General features: G+C 41.0%; 1 protein-coding gene across 4 annotated transcripts in view; it reads left to right on the top strand.

Moving 5' to 3' along the window:
- NHSL1 (NHS like 1) overlaps positions 1–18104 on the top strand; it is a 163761-nt gene that overhangs the window by 49388 nt on the left and 96269 nt on the right. For 2 of the 4 annotated variants that reach the window (XM_042878295.1, XM_042878279.1), the window contains exon 1: positions 17150–17817. The exons of the other annotated variants lie outside the window; for them this stretch is intronic. In XM_042878295.1, the coding sequence (XP_042734229.1) occupies positions 17613–17817 (205 nt within the window). In that variant the 5' untranslated portion in view covers positions 17150–17612. Of the gene's footprint in view, positions 1–17149; positions 17818–18104 lie in introns of those variants that run through there. 4 annotated transcript variants of the gene reach the window in all.

The following is an 18104-nucleotide window of genomic DNA, read 5'->3' as shown; positions in this document are numbered from 1 at the left end:
AACTCCTTGTTTTTTAAACAGTGCTAGTGAAGCAGGTCTTCAAAATTCAGATTTACAATACAAATTAGTCAAATTAGTTTCAGTGTTCTCACACTACCTTGCTCCAGATGGGGGAGATTTGTTGCTTGAAGTTTATGTTGGGGTGTTTGTAAAAGTAGGATTGAAAGCTTTGTGTGCAGCATTTCCTTTTGAACGACTTCTTGGTTAGCAGCTTTGTACATAGGACTTCACATGCTGAGTAGATTTAAATAGCATGCAGTAAATAAAAGGAAAGTGTGTATGTATAAATAGATATAAGCAGATATCTGATTGAAGTAATTTGCTGCAGAAAGAAGGTGCCAACTGAATACTCTTCAGTCTTGCACCTTGATTTCTGAGTGTGTGTTATAAATAACAGTATGAACCTTTAATGAAATGATCTGGCCGTTGATTCCTTTCATATTAATTTAAACTATTTTGTAGAACTTTGCATCAGTCAGAAGGATGGCAAGCTGTCAATTACATTATCTTAGTGACAGTTACATTTCCTTTAATAATAGTAGAAATGTGAAATAGTAGATTTATTATCTGTTGCTAATAACTCTTCCACTGTATGTTTTGATTTGGAGTGAACTTGAATTTTTGGGTTTTGATTTTAGAGTTTCAAAATATTTCATCCCTCTCCCTCAATTCTTCCATAAGAAGATTTTCACGTATTTGTGACTTTCAGCTGGCTTAAATCGCTGTATACACAAAGGCTGTTTTATATCAGGAAATTACTACTTTTTAAATTAATTTGTTAATTTCTGAATTAATACAGTACTTGCAAGAGTTTGTTTACACATTACTGTGTGGGTTTCTGAGGAGGAGGTTGTATGGCTGTGTGTGTAATTCAACCAGATTTGACCAGACATATTCACGGCCTTGACAATGTGCATCTCAGAGCAGATAATGGTGAGAGGAGGTGGCAGGGATGGAGGGTGAGCACTGTGGCTGCAGTGATGCCAGAGAGGAAGGTGACTTCTTCCCCTGCGGTGAGAGGGCAGGCCGGGCTGGCCTCCATGCAATGACGTTTATCTTTGCTATGCCTGGAGAGGTTTTTGCTTCCCACCTGGAGGCCGTCAGCCGATTCTGTGTTACTACCACACTGTGTCCAAATTTAAATAGCCTGGAGTTCCTTGAGCCCATGGTTTGGTAAGAGGATAAACTATTTTTACATGAGTGTAAGGGCCAAAACTGCACAATCCAGAAATATTACAAGAAAGTGTTGGTATGTGTAAAAAAACATACATATGACTGTGCTAATATTACTGCATTTATGTGAAAAGTTGCTCTTAAGAAAGAGTTCGTATTGCATTGAGTTCAGGTTTAAATAATGAACTCCAAGATTCTCCAGTTACTGGTGAGTTTCTTATATAGTGCTATTGTGGTTTTTGGAAGGAAAACAGGAGTGACTTCATTCAAATCAAGGGCTATGGCTTTTTTCCACTGTCTCCTGTAACTGTCTGAGAGAAACACATGTACTTGGTACGCCTTCCCAAAACTACTGAGCATCCATGGTTACAGAGTCCTCCTTGAAATGTGGCAGTCCTTTTCAAGTCACTACAAATGAGAAATGAATCCCCAAGCTTAGAAAAGCATATACTCTGCTCGACAGCGCTTTCTCTTTAGCATGGCAAATGTGAAAAATAAGAATACAGCAGCCTGTCTGGTTTACAGTTTCTAGGAGTTTTCTAGGCTTTCGTCATCAGGACTGTGTTCATTTTAGTTACATGAATTTCCCCAAAAGAGAAGAAATTGGCCGTGTACTGCTATGTTAACACAACCACACTTACTGGCACTTCTGCAGTTTGCAATAGCAATACTCCTCCTACTTGCCCTGTAGAAAACATGGCAAGAACATGAGAGGTTGCCTCCAAGAGGAGCGACAGATAAGGAAGAATGGTGAAGGAGGGGCAGGAGAAATGATAGCAGGAATGCTAGTTTGGCCAAAGAGCAAAAATCCTGGCATTTAGTGAGCAGAGGATGAGATCCTTGCAGAGATGAACAGGAGGTAAAAAGGAGACTTAGCTTGGGGGATTTTCTGCAAAAAGGTTGGTGCAAGTGGGAGAAAGGTTTTCCATCTGGTACTTTGTTACCATGTTGTCAGTCACTCTGTAGGTGCAGGAGATATATCGTTTATAAAAGACAAAAAAGAATTGCTACAGGATTCTTCGTACACAGGTGTAGCCTGCAGTGCCTGTTGGGACCAGGCAGGTGGCTCCAAGGTGGCCCTGCTTGAGAAGGGCTTGGCTTGGTGACCTTTAATGTAAATACTAGCCTCAGTGTTGACAGATCTTCAGGGTGCTGCCTCAAGCTCATATGTCTTGTACAGGACTCAGTAGGTTGGCTGAAATATTTTGGCAGGAGATAGAGCTGATGCTGAGGCCAGGCTTGCTGAGCTTCCCCTCACTGAAGGCCCATGCTGTTTGGAGAGCATGCTGCTGGCTGAGCTGGTGGCTGCTGATGTGGGCTGATGTGGTCGTGATTGCTGCAAATCCGCTTCTGGACAGGGCCTTGCTTGCAGCCCCAGTAGGAAAATGCAACTGGGCAGCATCTTCCCTAGCATGTAACAGGTTGTATTTGTACCCAGGGGCACGGTGAGTGGTTTCCCCTGTAAATTTGCCCCAGATCATGTGGAAGTAGTGTTGGGCTGCTCCATAGAGGCAGAGCCAGAGCTGTTTTGCCGAGAATTTAGAAGACAGAGTATAATAAAAAACAGGCTGTGAAATGACATCATTCTTTGCTGTTTCATAAGCATGTGCTGCATGTGTGGACAGTGCACAGATGTTTCACTTTGATAACTTGCTGTGTAGGTTTATGGCCGCAGAATGTCAGTAATTAAAGAGGTTGGCTGCATTTTGAACTTCATGAGATCCTCTGTAAGCAGGTATCAGATGTTGAGTTACAGCTCTGAAATGTTTATGGTGCTTAACTCAGAAAAATTCACTACTTTAATATTTACTAATTTTTTTCTCTATTTTTTTCTTTTTAAATTTGTTAATTGTTTCCAGACATTATTTTCACTATATTGAAGACCTCTAATGTTTTCCTTTTCTTTCTTTTTTTTTTTTTCTCTTTTTTTTTTTTTTTTTTTTTTCCTTTAAAGCATAATACACGTGGAGGTGTTTTGATTTCATCCTCTTGCTAGAAAGTCAGAGCAGTAAAATTTGAATGCATGTTTCTTGCCATCAGGTTTTCCTGCCAACAATGTCTGATGGAAAAGCAAAATAAAATTAAAAAAAAAGAAGAAGAAATCTCTGGAGAATTTTCTAGTGGTTTGTCTTAGTTTATTCTTGTATTCCAGACTAGAATTCTATTGTGTCTAAGAGCAGGATTGATATACGCTGCATGAATCTGATGATTACTAGGGAACAGCTTTGCTAAATTAATGTAACACATGCCATAGGTTTCTCCCTTTTATGGTCTCAGTTGGAAATAGTTTCCTAGCTCTAGAATGGTTTAGTTACTGTATTGTGCTTTTAACTAGACATTCAACATATGTGTGTCTGCTTTAACAAAGGGCTAACAAGCCATAGATCAAATTAAAAAATCATTTTTCAGTTTGATCATATAATCCTACTAAACTGAGTTTATTTTTTCTTGTGTGTGTTTTCTCTTATTTCCTAAAGTTCCTGTTCTTTAATATTATCCTCAAGTTTCCTGAGAGCCTCCTGATCAAACGACCAGGATACTATTTTGGTCTTTTATGTTGATGATACAGAAATGCCATAAATCAAGAAGAAGGGGGAATTAAGCAGTAACATAAATATAGGAGATGGTAGCCGTAGCAGGCTGCGTCAGCAGCAGACCAACTGTGATTTAGAGGACAGCAGAGTTTTTTTCTTCACGGGAGATTTGTATTTCAGACCAGTGAAAGAGATCAATAAACACGAAGAATTTGTTCATTTTATATCATGTGAAAAAGGCTGAACAAAGTTATTAAAAAAAAACCCAACAATTAAACCAGACACTCCTCCCCCCCCCAACCCAAAGTAAGCCAAAAAATGATAGTCAAATACTCCCAACTATTTCTAAAATCTTGTCCATCCAAAGAAGCTTTAAGACTTATGTAGGTGAGGAAAATACTCAGCCTCTTTCATCCCAAAATTCTAGGTAGGTTGCAGTGCCCCATCTTGAGCAATAGGTCATCTCCATTTTTGTGATGGAAACATCAACTCTCATTCTGGTGATTATTTTTTTCAAATCCCCAGCAGTAAGTTCCTTTGTTGTTAAGCACACTCAACATTCTCTTCTTCTGCATGCCAGTACAATGCAGTTTTTGTAATGTTCTCTAAAGTGTTATTTTTTCTAGTTCTAAAATGTTAGCAGGTTCCAAAGTATTGTGATTAGTTTTCAGTCACTGATTCTTCTGCATTACACACCATATCTTATATCAGCTGCCTATTTGTTGGATTATAAAAACAGAAAAAGCAGTCTGGGTTTAGCACTTGTATTTTCAAGGCACACCTATCACTTGGGGTTTTAGTTTATTAAATTTCAAGGAAATCATTTTTTGTATACTCTAATTTATCTAATCAGTCATTGATGCTGCTTCTTTCTCATCTCTCCATGTTCTGGCTTAATTTTCTCTAACAAAGGATCTTCATGGAAGGAACAATATGTCAGATGATAACAGATACAGATACATGGCTGAAAATTGGTAGGTGTGTTTATTTATATTTATATCCAAAGTATTCAATATCTGTTTGGGCCACTCTTGCATTTTTCTGAGAATAAATGCAGCTTTTATTATGAGGCAGATCTGCCAACTCAGTAGTAAACTGAAAATAGGAAATACCAACAAGGAATTTTCAGTAGAAACTTGTGGTTTAATATTTCACAACTTGCAATATAAAAATTAGTTATGAATTTAGTGGTGAACTGGCTTTAGTAGAGGCAGTGATTGGATTTTTAGTCTCATGCCATTGGCCTGAATTCATTACTGATGCATAAAGGAAAAGGAAACAAGGTGGAGGAGAACAGTTGAATTATAAATCTTGTGACAGTAATTGATTGTAAGGTGGAGGTGCCCATCCAGAGCTATGTTCTCACATTTGCACACACCCAGCTTCTTGTGATTCAGAAAGAGGCTTCTTCTACACAAGGCTAAGCAAAGAATGGGAGGGAGATGGTCATCTCAAGCAGGGTTTACTTTATGCTGAAATAACTTAAAAAAACAAAACAACAACAAAAAAGACCAAACCACACCCTTTTCAGAATTAGAGCTTTTGAAGGGTTGGACTTTTTGTTTTTTTAACATGAGATTATTTAATAGCAGTATATGATCAATGATGGCAGTTTTTTTAAGATTAAAGATCAGATTTTCAGGCATTACTTTTTGTAGAAAATACATATCATAAGAATTTAAGTTCCACTTACTTAGTTTTTGACAAAAATGATTTTAGTCACCTATGTGTCCATTTGGTTGTATGTCTTCTCAGAGAAGTGTGTGTCATTGGTTTGTACCGGTTAAAGTCTACACCATTGAGTAAGCTCTCACAGGAAAACTGCTGCTGCTTCTCTTCTGATGCTTTGGATCTTACAGTATTTTTGTTAATACTCTTGTTCTAGTTAGTTTGAAGTGAGCAGTTACTTAGTAAACCTCTTGCCTCAGCAAGGATGTGTACCCCATTATCCAATAAGAAAAACACAGCTTTTCATTGTTCCCACCCTGATGGGGCATCTCCTTGATGGGAGTGACACTGAAATTGCTGTCAGTTGAAATGACTGAATGCAAACACTCAGCACCCTCCCCAGGAAAGCATCCCATATCTTGGTGCAACAGCATTCCTGCAGCCTAACTGCTGCCACTGTGAGCAGCTTGGCTAAGGCCTTCCCACCTGTGAAAGTGTGCTTAACCAAAGCATTTGCAAGCTTACTTGAAAAAGTCACAAGCTATGAAAATAGAAAGGATTTTTTTTTTTTAAAAATATACCTCTTGAGGTTTGAACTTCTGTGATGTTTAGGTTATGTGAGTTTTCTCTCATCCCTCAAATGAAGCTGAGACTTTTTCTGTTTAAAGATAAAAGGCGAGCATCTTGTCCAGATCTGTAATTCCCAAGGATGGGGCTGTGGGAAGAAGCAGCAAAAATATGATTCACCCTGGGTTTTGCAGAAATTGGCAGCTGTATAGAAGGTGGGAGGCAGACGGTGCACGCGCAAGGTGTTTTCCCCCCGACATACAGAGCAGCAGCCTGGTTGCTCCATGGTACTTTGCCTGCCTCTGCGCAGTTCCCACTTGCTTATCCCAGGAAGCAGTGCATGGAGCTGGCACGATTATGTGGAAAATGTTTGATGAGGTTAGAGAGAGTTTCTCATGTGTGAGTGTGACTCTGACTAACTGTGTCCATCACCTGAGAAGAAAGCAGTCATTATGGGGAGGCCGTGGGATGAGAGGAGAAGATAGGAAGGAGGCCTGCCTCCCTGCCAGGAGGCTGCTGGCCCAGTTTTACAGGAAGAACCTGCAGGGCAGCCAGAGGAACCTCTGATGAAGACATGCAAAGGCAGCGGCCCTCTGCAAGCTCAAAGTGAGCTGGAGGTGCCTGAAAGATGAGCATCTAGGCCTGCCAGTGGACCTGCTGCTGGTAGGAAGGAGAGAGTTTTGGAAGGCATCTGAAGCTGCCACTCTCAGAAGAAATGTTGGTGTGTTTGCCAGAGGAGGAGCGAGTGCATCTCTTCACCTCAGCCACCAAGCAGCAACAGCTCTTTTCCAATCAGAGCTGGAGGGCCAGAGGACACCTGGATTCACCTCCTCTGCCAGCAATCGCTCATCCTTTTTTTCTTTTCTCTCCGACACAGAGATGTATTTTCTCCCTGTTTTGTAGCTGCTTTGTGCAGTAAGCTCTGAAGGTGCAATTCCCAGTCAGAGGGGGGGAAAAAAGTGTTGAAAGCCAAGCAGCAGGCAACAACATTGCCAAGAGAGCCTACAGTTAAAATCTGTAAAGGAAATAAGGTTCCCCGGAATGAGGGTGGAAATATATTTTCACTTAATTTCAACAGGTTGCCCTAACAAGTTGTAATGTCTATTTGGCTGGCAATGTAGAAACAACCCATGAACCAAAAGAAAAGTTTATTTCAGAAGACAGCTCTCTTAAATTATTTGCCTTGGCTTGGTCCTCCCCTGAACTGAGGAGAACATAACAGTGTTTTCCTCTCTTGGCTAGTTGCTGAAATGCTTTTGGATATAATGAAGCTTTCTAAATACAGTAGAGAACTTCCATCATAGCAAAAGTGATTGCCAAAATATATATATATATATTTATACATATATATGTGTGTGCTAAAAATTGTCTGCATCCAGTAATGAACTTCCTGTGTTCGCTGATGCCATGTTCCTTTGACAAAGAGCATATCAAGTGATTTGAGGTGGTGGTTTTTTTTTTTTTGTGACATCATTAAGATAAATACTCTCAGTGCTCTCTTTCCTTAACCCTGCTTTCACTCCACTATGAAGCTCCTTTGTTGTTTTTTCTTTTTTTTCTCCTGTTTGTTTGTTTTGTTTTTTTCCTGCCAAAGACTTCAGGCATCCTTTTCCCACACACAGTGAAAATAAAGAACGATGCAAGAAGAAAAAAAAGAGGAAAATAAGATTTCACCTCACCCCCACGAACAGATTTTCCATTGAAGAAAAGTTTGTTTGAAAGCCAAGGCGTTTGTTGGAGTTCCAGGAAAAGACTGCTCCCACCACCTTCTCTTCATCAGTGCCTGGGATTGTCTAGAAGGGAACTTTTATTTTCCGTCTTTTCGTGAGAACAAAAAGAAAAGGCACAGTGTTACAGCCACACCTGGGGGCAGCTCCCACTGAATACCTGGGAGGGGAGGGGGCTGCAAGCAGTCTCTGGACTGTTGCTTTTCTTGAGATACTCACAGTACACCTAAAGTAGGCCAGAATGTGGGAGCCTTAAGGAGCTGCCAAGGCTGTTCGTTTCGTTTTTTCACACATAGCTTTAAAGTGGCTAAAATTGTGTTTTATCTCCTACGGTTATCCATTCACTGATAAAAGATGCTGCTTGCAAGTACTATGTACTGTAGCCAAGTTGTGTTTATTTATTTATTTGTTTCAGTGAGGTGAGGTGATCTTTAGAGCTGTCAGTCTGTTGCCTTTTCCTGGCCCTAAACTAAACAGAATAGCCTGGGATTGGGTAACAGCACAGCTCCTAATATAGTGGGTGTTTTCTCCTACCAAGCTCAGTATTGCTTTGTCGTAATGAGAAAACAATACTGTGAGGAAAGATTGAAAGCGTCTCCCAACATCTGTTTGTCTAAGCTTGGGAAAAGGTGCTATTGGATGAGAAGAGCAAATCTTGCTCTGGCCATGCTCATACTTGAAGGAAATCCTGTAAGTGCCAGCAAATGCCAGGATGTCTTTCATGAAGCTAATTTTAATTTATTTTTAGACTAGATTAATAGTTACTGCAATATTTGCCTTGCACATTTTTAATGGAATGCTTTAAAAAATTGTTTAACGTGATCTCTTCAGTGTAATCGTGCTCTCATACGATGTCTTTGGTGAGAATGAAGTAGCACAGTTTTACCCAGAATTGTTTGGAAGACACCAGTGTGAAAAGTAGAGATGACTCACAATGCCTTGGAGGAAGGAGAGTTAGCAATTAACCACAGAGCATGCTATTATCTCTGTGCCAAAGCTGGCTGAGAAAGCTGGTGTATTTTCCACTTTGGAATTTCAGGGAAAAAAATACTGTGGAGAAATACTGTCTCTTTAAGCAATCTTGATAATCTTGACAACCTAATGAGTTCAGAACAAGTAGTATAGGAGGCATGTGAATCAAAAGAATGTGGTGGTTCCCATCTAGAAATCATTGTTATTTTTATTTGATGAATAAGTGCATATAAAACATGCTCCTTATTTGTCAGTGTACTCCTCTGGATGAGTAAAATTGGTTGCATAACAAGAATGTGGTGTGTGATAGAGCGTGTGATTAGATAATAAGTATTTCTGCATAAATTTCTTTTGTATGTAATCTCATGTGTCTGTACTCGTATTTCTTTAGAAATATCTATATGGGCATCTGTTTCTACTACTGGTAGTTTGCCAGATGCCTGTAAATAAGAGAGTCCTATTGCAAGTTAAATAATAACTAACTTCTCATCATTTGTTTTCCGTTTGAGTTTAGTTCAGTAGGGCTCATGTCAATGACTTTGCAGGCAGAACTGGGAGAATACGCAGATTCAATCTTTGTTTTGATTTCTTTACAATAAAAATCTATCCTTTATAAGATATGCATTGAATATGTTCTTTTGATGTTTTATTTAGATTAGTTTGATGGTTTTTTCTTTTGTGTCTAGTGGCTTCAACTTCTGCCTACATGGTGAATACAGAAAGAAAGGAGTTAGCTTCCATGCTGGGTCCTCCTCCTCTTCCTCACTCCCTGAAAAGACATGTAAATATATTGTTGTTGTGATGCACTGCTCTGGCACCTGGGATGGTTTCCATGCATGCACCAGGATATCTTGCTGCACCACTTCTTCCTGTGACAGCATGGAAGCTCAGGTATTAAGCTTGAGCCTCAGTCCTTATTTCCATGAAGCAGAAGGTGAAAGACCTCATGAGATACACATGGACTGAAGTTGAGCTATTGCATTACCTCATTTAGTAAACAAGAAACAAAATGCATAGGTAGGAATAATGTTTTATCACTGGTCATAAAAGTCATGCTGAAGGAGGTGTTTGGGGGTTAATGATTCAGCAGAAGTGATACTTAGCTTCCAAGACACCTAAAGAGGCAGCTTCTGAAGAACTTGTGTGATGAAGAACTTGAAGTTGCTTTCAGGCCAGCACAGTATTGCAAGCAGATTGCACTGTGGGTAGAAAAAAAGCCCTAGGTGAACACTAAGTGTGTAATTTAATCCACTGATTAACAGTGAAATGTCAGGGAAGCTTCATTTGAAAATGAGCATCAAGGCATGAAACTTTGCCATGATGTAACTGCCTGAAACAACGAGCAGTGATTGGAATACAGCTTTTGATAAGTCCGTAATTCTGCTTTCCTTCTTGGGAAAAGCTGATTTGGGATGTTAGTATTGTGGCAGACATCTTCTGTGCTCTCAACAGATTAGAATCTGATGAACAAACATTTTTGTATACTTGTAATTTCAATAATAATGATTTCTCTTTCACTTTTTATCCCTCCCACCCTGTATTTCACTCAGTGCTATGCCTGAAGATGCACTTTCTTCAGATTTGTGAACAAGGTGCTGCAGTGCAAACTGCAGAGTGCAAATCCACAGTTTGGCTGTCTCTGCTCAGAAAAGGGCAACACTGTAAGAATTGCCACTTTCCATTTTTTAACCCCATCTAGACAGCTCTTCTGTTGAGGCTTTTTATTTCACACACCAGCAGTTGAGCGGCATCTTAACATTACTTCTGCTGCTAGTGTGAATGTCCTGATTTATCTGTGTTCTTTTCTACTGAGGATAACTCAGGGTTTTCACTTTCCCTTCTGTCCTCACCTTTTGGCAGCTGATGAAAAGGAACTCTTCTTGTGCATCTGTACGTTTTCTATACTGCCCACTTGAGAGGACCCATAGCCCTGCAAGAGTGACTTTACCTATCAGTCTTCTGTATTCCTGGTTCTTGTTCCACCTGAAAACTGCTATTGATAGGGGAAAATATTCAAGCTTTTCAGGATTGCAGAATTCGAGTTGCTTCCAGGTCTGGATGTGGCAGAAGGGGAAATGGCAGGGGGGAATTTTTCTTGTTTGTCACAGTTGGTGCCTGTGCTGAATACATGGATGTGCACATATGGAGCGAGCACATACGCAAACACTCCATATAGAGGGAGTGCATGCAGAGGCCATATGCTATTTTAGAAGTTTTCTCGTGCATTTTTATCCAGCTTTTAACAGGGCTGTTTTAATTGGAATTAAATTGAACTATGTATGTAGGACAGTAACCGAGACACAAACTTCATGTTTTCCTCCCTGGTGTCTGCATGTCAGCAACATTCTTTGTGCTCATTCCCGCCTAGAAATGAGTTTCTTTTAACCTAGAGGCTGTTGGGGGAAGAAAGGGGATTGCAGCATTCCTCTGGGCGTGGCAGGGCTGGGTTGCATTTACAAATTCTCTCCAGAGTTGCAACACTTCCTCTGTGCTTACCAGGCTAAGCAGGCATGCAAACGTACAAACGCGCTGAAAGCGTGCAACAACCATCCTGCACCTAGGCATATGCTTGTAAAAGTGATCCTCCAGTCTTTCTCTCTATATTAATGCATTGCCTCCTAGAAAAGAAGTAAGTGGAATGTCAGTAAAATCAAGTCATTTCACTGTTTTGGCTGAGACTTAATTTTGAAATATGTTTTAAACAGCGAGCACTTGAGACAAAAAGATGTGCACAAACAGCATTCATATTTGTAGGAAGGAACTGTTTCCTTTGCAAACGGTGACACTTGGTTATAGGATGTAAACGAACTGCTTTTTTGGTGTTGAAGACCTGAAGTCTGCCCATGTATCTCACTGGCTTCTGAGGTTCCCTTTTTTGTATTTTATTATTGCAAATACCTAATAAGATGTATTAAAGTGTGTATTTTGTAAGCCAAAGAGTGTGTAAAACACAAACAGAAATGCGCAACACAACACTCTTTACATTTATGGATCTAGTAAATAGAGCTGCAGAATGAGCATTTCTGAGATCACTGACAATTTTTTTCTCTGCTTCTTCCTTACTCACATTTCCCCCCACCCCTTTTTCTTTTTTTTGTGGTTGTTATCTACAAAACATAAAAACATTTGGATTTGTGTGTTAATTAGTTTATGTTAACCAGCAGAGGGCTTTTCTACCTCAAAGCCAAAAGACATGTCCTCTCTCGTTTCCCTGATATTCTCTTAATAAGAGAAGTGGGAAATAAAGACCTTTATTTAATTGTCCAGGGTACTTTCCTGCTAGCATGGTTCTCAGTAATATGGTAATAAGTGGGGTTTTTCATACAGTTTTTTTTTTTTTTTTTTAAAGTAGTTCCAAGTTGTTTTTAATAAGGCTGTCAGCGTTTCCACAGGAAACTTGGATAACTTCTTACAAGTTTCTTGTGCTTCATCAAAATCTCTTATTTCTCAATTTCTCATGTAACAGTACAGGGTAAACATCTTACAGTTCACTTTACAACAGTGCATGCAAGTTACATTTATGAGTTCAGAAGCAGTTTTAGTGTATGCATTCATTGTAATGTTTGGGAGGGCTAAGTAAACAGAGGCAGAGAGGAATATAAGTGAAGCAGGAAGAGATTTTATACAAGGACATGGCTTTCTCTGGGGATCAGGAGCATGACATGAAGCTTAGGGTGATTTGTCCAGAGCATCCTTCCTGTGAGTGGGGACAGCAACTTGGGGACTGGCTCCAGGGCTGTACAAGTGACTTTGTGTGGATGAGAACTGTTACTGATCACCTTTTGTGACTCAACGAGTAGCTGAGTGGCTGGAGAAAAGAAAATAATAATAATAATAATAATTCTTCAGGCAGAAAACATAATCCCTCCTTAAAAATGCAGTACTTCTGATAGTTAATCTTCATGGACTGTCAGCACTTGGGATTTATCAGCTAGCAGTTGTGAGTGGACTCACACAGCCAAGCTGCGACTTGGGAGAGGGAGTGAACCTGGGGTTGGGAGATTTTTTGATGTTTTGCTTTCAAAAGAGATTTTGTGTTGTGAAATCAGAGCTGAGGGTGGCTCTGAGCTGAAGCGGAGGCAGCGGCCGCAGTCAGGGTGGAAGCTTTCGGTTGGGCGGTTTTGTTTAGTGGCTAGTCATGCCTGAGCGAAAAAGCACTAAAATTGTTAACTGCATTTTAAGCAGCGATAACGCCGGCTTTGTCTAAATAAATGGCTAAAAGCTAGATCACGTTGCCTCGCCTTCACGGGTGAAGCAGCACCTTGCTGCCTGCTGCTGCCACCTGCCGGCTCCTAGTCCAGGGCTGCGACCTAGGGGAGCTGCCTGAGTCCCGGCTATCTGGGATCTGCGTGACTTGGGACTCCTTGCAGGGGTACAGCAATGGGAAGGAGGGATGCTGCTGCTCTGTGCCTTGTGAAAAGGTGTTTAAGAGCTCTCTTGCTCCGTCCGTGGCCATCTGCAGCGAAGCCTGAGGTACAGGTGGTTCAGCATGACTGTATGGAGGCCTCTCTTTTAGCTGCTCATTTGCGGTGTAGTGTATGTATGTATGTATACACAGCTTTTAATAAAATGGCAAAATCAGTAGCAAAAGATGAGTTTTTGATTTGCAGTTCTGCCCTCCAAAGGCCCCATAGCAGTTGTGATAAGAGCAATGAATAGGCGTTGCTCTCTGTGTGAGACCAGGCTGATACTGAAGTAGGTCATGAGGCCGGTCGCCAGGAGACCTAGTTTTTTTTCTCGTAGCTTTGCTGCTTATCCTTTCTGCAATCTGGGGCAAGTAATTTGATTTTGTTCCTTTTTCCTTCTCTGCTCTTTTTTTTTTTTATTATTATTATTTTCCTTAGGCCCATTCAAACTGGAAGGGAAAGAGTTTCTTGCTCTCTGCTTTGTACAGAAAGGACCAGCATCTTAACCAGATGGCTCAGACCCTGTTGCAGTCCTCAAATGCGCTCTGTCTCTGTGGATATAATTTAGGAATATGGATTACTCTGTGGGTTTGCGCTGTGACCGCGTTAAAGGATGCCTGTGAGATCACTGATGGAGGTCAGCTTCACAAGCTTCCTGTAGCCATGGAGTTTCCCCCACATCTCTGCCTGGAGGTGATCAGCAGTGCTGGGGAGGTGATCATGCATGGGTGATGTGGTGGCACTGGGGCCTCTTTCGGGGACCCTATGCCTTGTACCATCCACAGCTAGAGCTGTGTGGTGAGCAGTTGAGTCTATGGGTAGGATGCTTTCACTGAGCTTTTTGCCTGTGCTTAATCCCAGTGGTTTTATGACTGATTGGTGATGAGTTGTTATCACCTTAAGGCAAACACCCAGGAAGCCTCAGCAGGAGGTGCCTTCTTGGTGGTTGGAGCAGTTGCTATCCCAGGAAGCTGCATGGTGAGTCACTGCTGTTGCCATCTGGTTGAGTCATCATAAATGATAGACTAGGAAATGTAAAAATTAAATTAACACATGAATTGTGCCAAAAGCCACTGCCCAACCAAAAACAGAGCACTTCTGCAGTGTTTGGTTGTTGGTGGTTGTTTTTTTTTTGTTTTGTTTTTATGTTTGTTTGTTTTTGGTTTTTGTTTTTCTGTTTTGATGGAATTTTTACACTGAACCAAAACCTTTTCCTTGCCATTTTTTTGTTTTTTTCTTTAGTTGGCCTTATGGAAGCATGGTGGCTGTGAGCCATATATACGTGTTTGCTTAACAACTTATAGAGAATTCTTTGAAGAACAACTCTGTGATAAATGGTGAAAATCCTGATGATGTATGCATGTTTGCTTTTGCTTGTCTTAAAAAAAAAAAATTAGGGGGAGGACTAATTTAGATTTCTACTATTTTAGATTTCCGCTTCAAGCTTTAGTTTTTCTCTTCTGTGATTGCTTTGCAGTCATTACCAAGATGGGTTTGTATTAAGTAAGTCCAAAATAATGCCTTCATCTTTACTTGCATAGCCTGGAAAATATGAAACTTATTTAAATGTATGACAACGTCGTTAGGGAGAAAATAGTCGAAGCTTATCGGATGTGTATCTTGTTTCTCTCAAAGGGCTTTACAAAGGGTATTACACAATTAAATTGAATCCAAAGTGTGTAAGATGCTAAAGTTTTTGACTCATAAAACCTTGTGCTTAGCTACTGATTAAAGCATGGATTAACCTGTAATTCCATTTGTGTTAACAACTATATATTGTTTTTCAAACTGTTAATACTGTTTTTCTTGAAACATTTCTTGGGAAATTTACTTTGATCCAACTTTGCAACCACGTATGCTGATAAGTTTGATGGTTGGACTAGATGATCTTGTAAGTCCTTTCCAACCTTGTGATTCTGTGATTCTATGACTGATTCTATGATCCTAAGTTTCTCATCACCTGCAGATAAAAAAAGCATTCTGTGCTAATAAGAGTATCCCAATCTTTTCCTGCAATTAAATGTAATAATACCAAACTCTGAACAAATTGTCAGCAATTTGTATTTACAGTAACAGTGGAATAGTTATGGTCTATCACCTAAAGCAGTGTTTTTTCCCTTGCCTTGTTGGAGTTGTGACTCAGCAGCGTAATATAAAGCCAGAGCTTCAGACAGGTTAGGGAAATTCTTAAAATCAAATTGCTGCCAAGACTCTGGGCAGATCTGTGGGATTTACTCTGGCTGTTTGGGTTAACCTGAATGATACTTTCTCTAATCTGCTCCTAAGAGGCACAGTGAAGAGGGGATATCTGTGATCCTGCATTTCCTGCCAAGTTTTTCTATGTCTGGGTTTGTATAATTCAGACAATAATAGCTGTGGTAGCTAGCAGTTCTGTTGCAGTGTTGGCAATTTCAGTGATTGCTTTTTCTCAAAAGAAACAGTTGACTTAAAATACTTTCTTTGATTTTTACACAAAATCCTGCCTGTTTGATCATGGACTGTCTTAAAGTGGATATTCTAGTAGTTGAATGTCTCAACCACATTCCCAAGTTTTTATGTTAAGCGAATGGTCTAAAGAGTAAAATCAAAAGAATTCCCTCTCCAAAACCCTACCAAACTCTCTTGCCTCATCAAGAAACACAAATAAATAAACAAACAACACAAGAGGTGTATTTTTAAGAAGAAAAACTCAAGATAGAAGGGCTCAGAAATGATGTAGCGAGAAGAGCAGTTGTTAACAAACATTATGTGCTCCCATTTCCCCACCCACTTAGTCCCACCACACCATCACTTTGGGGAGTGGTAGAAGACCACTGTACGTACGTATACATTACTTTGCCAGACGAGCTCAATTTAAATGCAGCCTATTAAATTATTTACAGAAGACAGTTGGCCAACCCATTGTACCGTGTTGTAGGAGCCAAAGGTCACTCTGGTGTGCCTGGTTGATTCATAGAGTAATCTGATACACTACTTAGCTCTTTGCCTCCCAGTCAGTGGGTTAAACCTTATCCTCTTATTATGAGTCAGAGAACCATAACTTTCAGAAGAAGCCAAAGCCTTTGTTTTTAAATGATTTTTGAAGAGGCTATGCAGCATAATCCAGAGGGCCATGAGGGCATCTACTGGGGGATCAGGGCATGTTCTGCAATAGCAAAAACCTGGCCGACAACATGATAGCTGAAATTGTACTCTCATTTTCTTAAGCTGGCAGTTCTTGTGCTAACACTAGGATGCTAAGGCATTCATGTTTATTCTTCAGATAGATAGCATTTTTTAGTTTCGTTTAGTTTTATGGGTTCCCATCTACCAGTTTCTCCTTGAGCTGGTTTTATTGGGTGGTGCAGGTGTATTCTTTTGTGACCAGACACAAACTTGAATGATTTTGGTGGAAAAATCCCATCAATGAACCTGGTACGGGGGATGTCTGAATGCTTTGTAAAGCAGAGAGTTCCTTTAAAACATTGTCTTTGACTCCCAGTCTTGGTCCCTCCACTGGTGTTGGTGTGCAGGGCAAGGACTGGTGTTGTAGCAGCTGCTGGTGGGGTCTAATTCTTTCAAACCTTCACAATGTGGAGTGCTTTTTCCAGATGCTGGTTTAAAGAGAAAGTGACAGAACATGGCACAGCTGGGAAACCTGTTTCTGAGCAGCTGTCACACCAGTGGGAATCTGATCTCTGGCAGTGTCTTGTGGTTTTTGTGTTCTGTGCACTTGTCCTTTTTTTTTTTTTCCTTATTTTTTAAATGTTATCACTAGAAACATGGGCACAAACATTTTTAACACTCTCTATTCAGGATGCTTGTGCAGCTTACAATCCCCAGAATATTATTTTCCTTCTCTTCAAATCCTCAGAGGCACACAAGTGCTTTTCTATTCTGCACGCAAGGTTCAGAAGTTTGCACTGCCACTGAGCTGCCTGAGGAAAGGAGGAGTTTTGCTCCTGTGGTTGTGCTTTTAGGAAAGCGAGCCGATCGTATTTCACTCTAATCCTAAGCGATAGCCGTGCAGACTGTTGTGTTGTGAGGAGGGTCTTCCTGAAGCTCTTCCGTCAGGCTTTTCATCGCAAGAGAGCGGGGCAGCCAGCATTCAGAGTGGAAGCACAGTGGGTCTGCCAGCCCTGCCTGCTGCCATAGGGTGTTGCTGATGCACCAGGGCAGTGGGTTGGATCATGTGCGCTCCTTCAGAGCGATGCCAGGGAACAGAGTGAAGCTGCAGCTTCTGCTGTTGAGTGGAGAATGGAGAAAACACGTGCCTCGGTGCTATATTCTGCTCAGCCGTTACATGCTTGCCTGAGCCGCTGCAAGGTGCCACTTTCTGCTGCTTTCCAGCCCCTTTGTTTTCTTTGGCAGCTCACGAAGCGCTGTATCCGAACAGCTCCGGGGGAGCTGCGCTGGCACGGTGACCTGCCTCCGCACTACTGCTGCTGTAAGCGCAGCGAGGGGAGACCTGGATGGAAGTCACTTTGAAATTGTTTAGCCTTCCACAAAAACCCCTGAGAAAGCAGACGGGAACAGTTGAAGAAAGGTCGTTTTGGAACCAAGGCCGGTAGCTGGCTTAAAGGAAAATGAAAAAGGAGTGTGTTTCGAGATCTTTCAAACTCAAACAAAACACAGGCTCCCTCTCGCGTGCTGTAAGCTGGATAAATTTCTCCTCCTTGTCAAGGCAGACAAAGAGATTGTTTCGCAGCGATGGTGAGCTCTCCTCCATTTGCGTGCAGCAGGTAGACGAGGATGATGAGAACTGGACATACAGGAGCCCACGCAGAAAAGGTGACTCGCTTTCTCTTTCACCCTCGTGGTCGATACCGGTGTTCAGGCACTCAGGTCCTGCCGGGAGCCTGGAGCTGCTCGTTTTGGAGCTGCAGGTGGGGTGGGAGCAGGAGGAGGAAGGCAGCACAAAAGCTGAGACGTGGCGCTGCTTTGCCTAGTTTGTTTGGTCTTTTTTCCTCAGGTTGAAACTGTGGAATCTTATAGTAATCTGGAAATAACTTCAATTTCCTGTGTAGGAAACATAAAGGTACTGATTGTGTGGTGTGTGGGTAAGTTTTGTTGATGCT

Source organism: Lagopus leucura, unplaced genomic scaffold (genome assembly GCF_019238085.1).
Source record: "Lagopus leucura isolate 7727_CA_CO unplaced genomic scaffold, USGS_WTPT01 Super-Scaffold_73, whole genome shotgun sequence".
Taxonomy (NCBI): domain Eukaryota; kingdom Metazoa; phylum Chordata; class Aves; order Galliformes; family Phasianidae; genus Lagopus; species Lagopus leucura.
The sequence above is the reverse complement of the archived record's forward strand: the minus strand, read 5'-3'. Positions and strand labels throughout refer to the sequence as shown.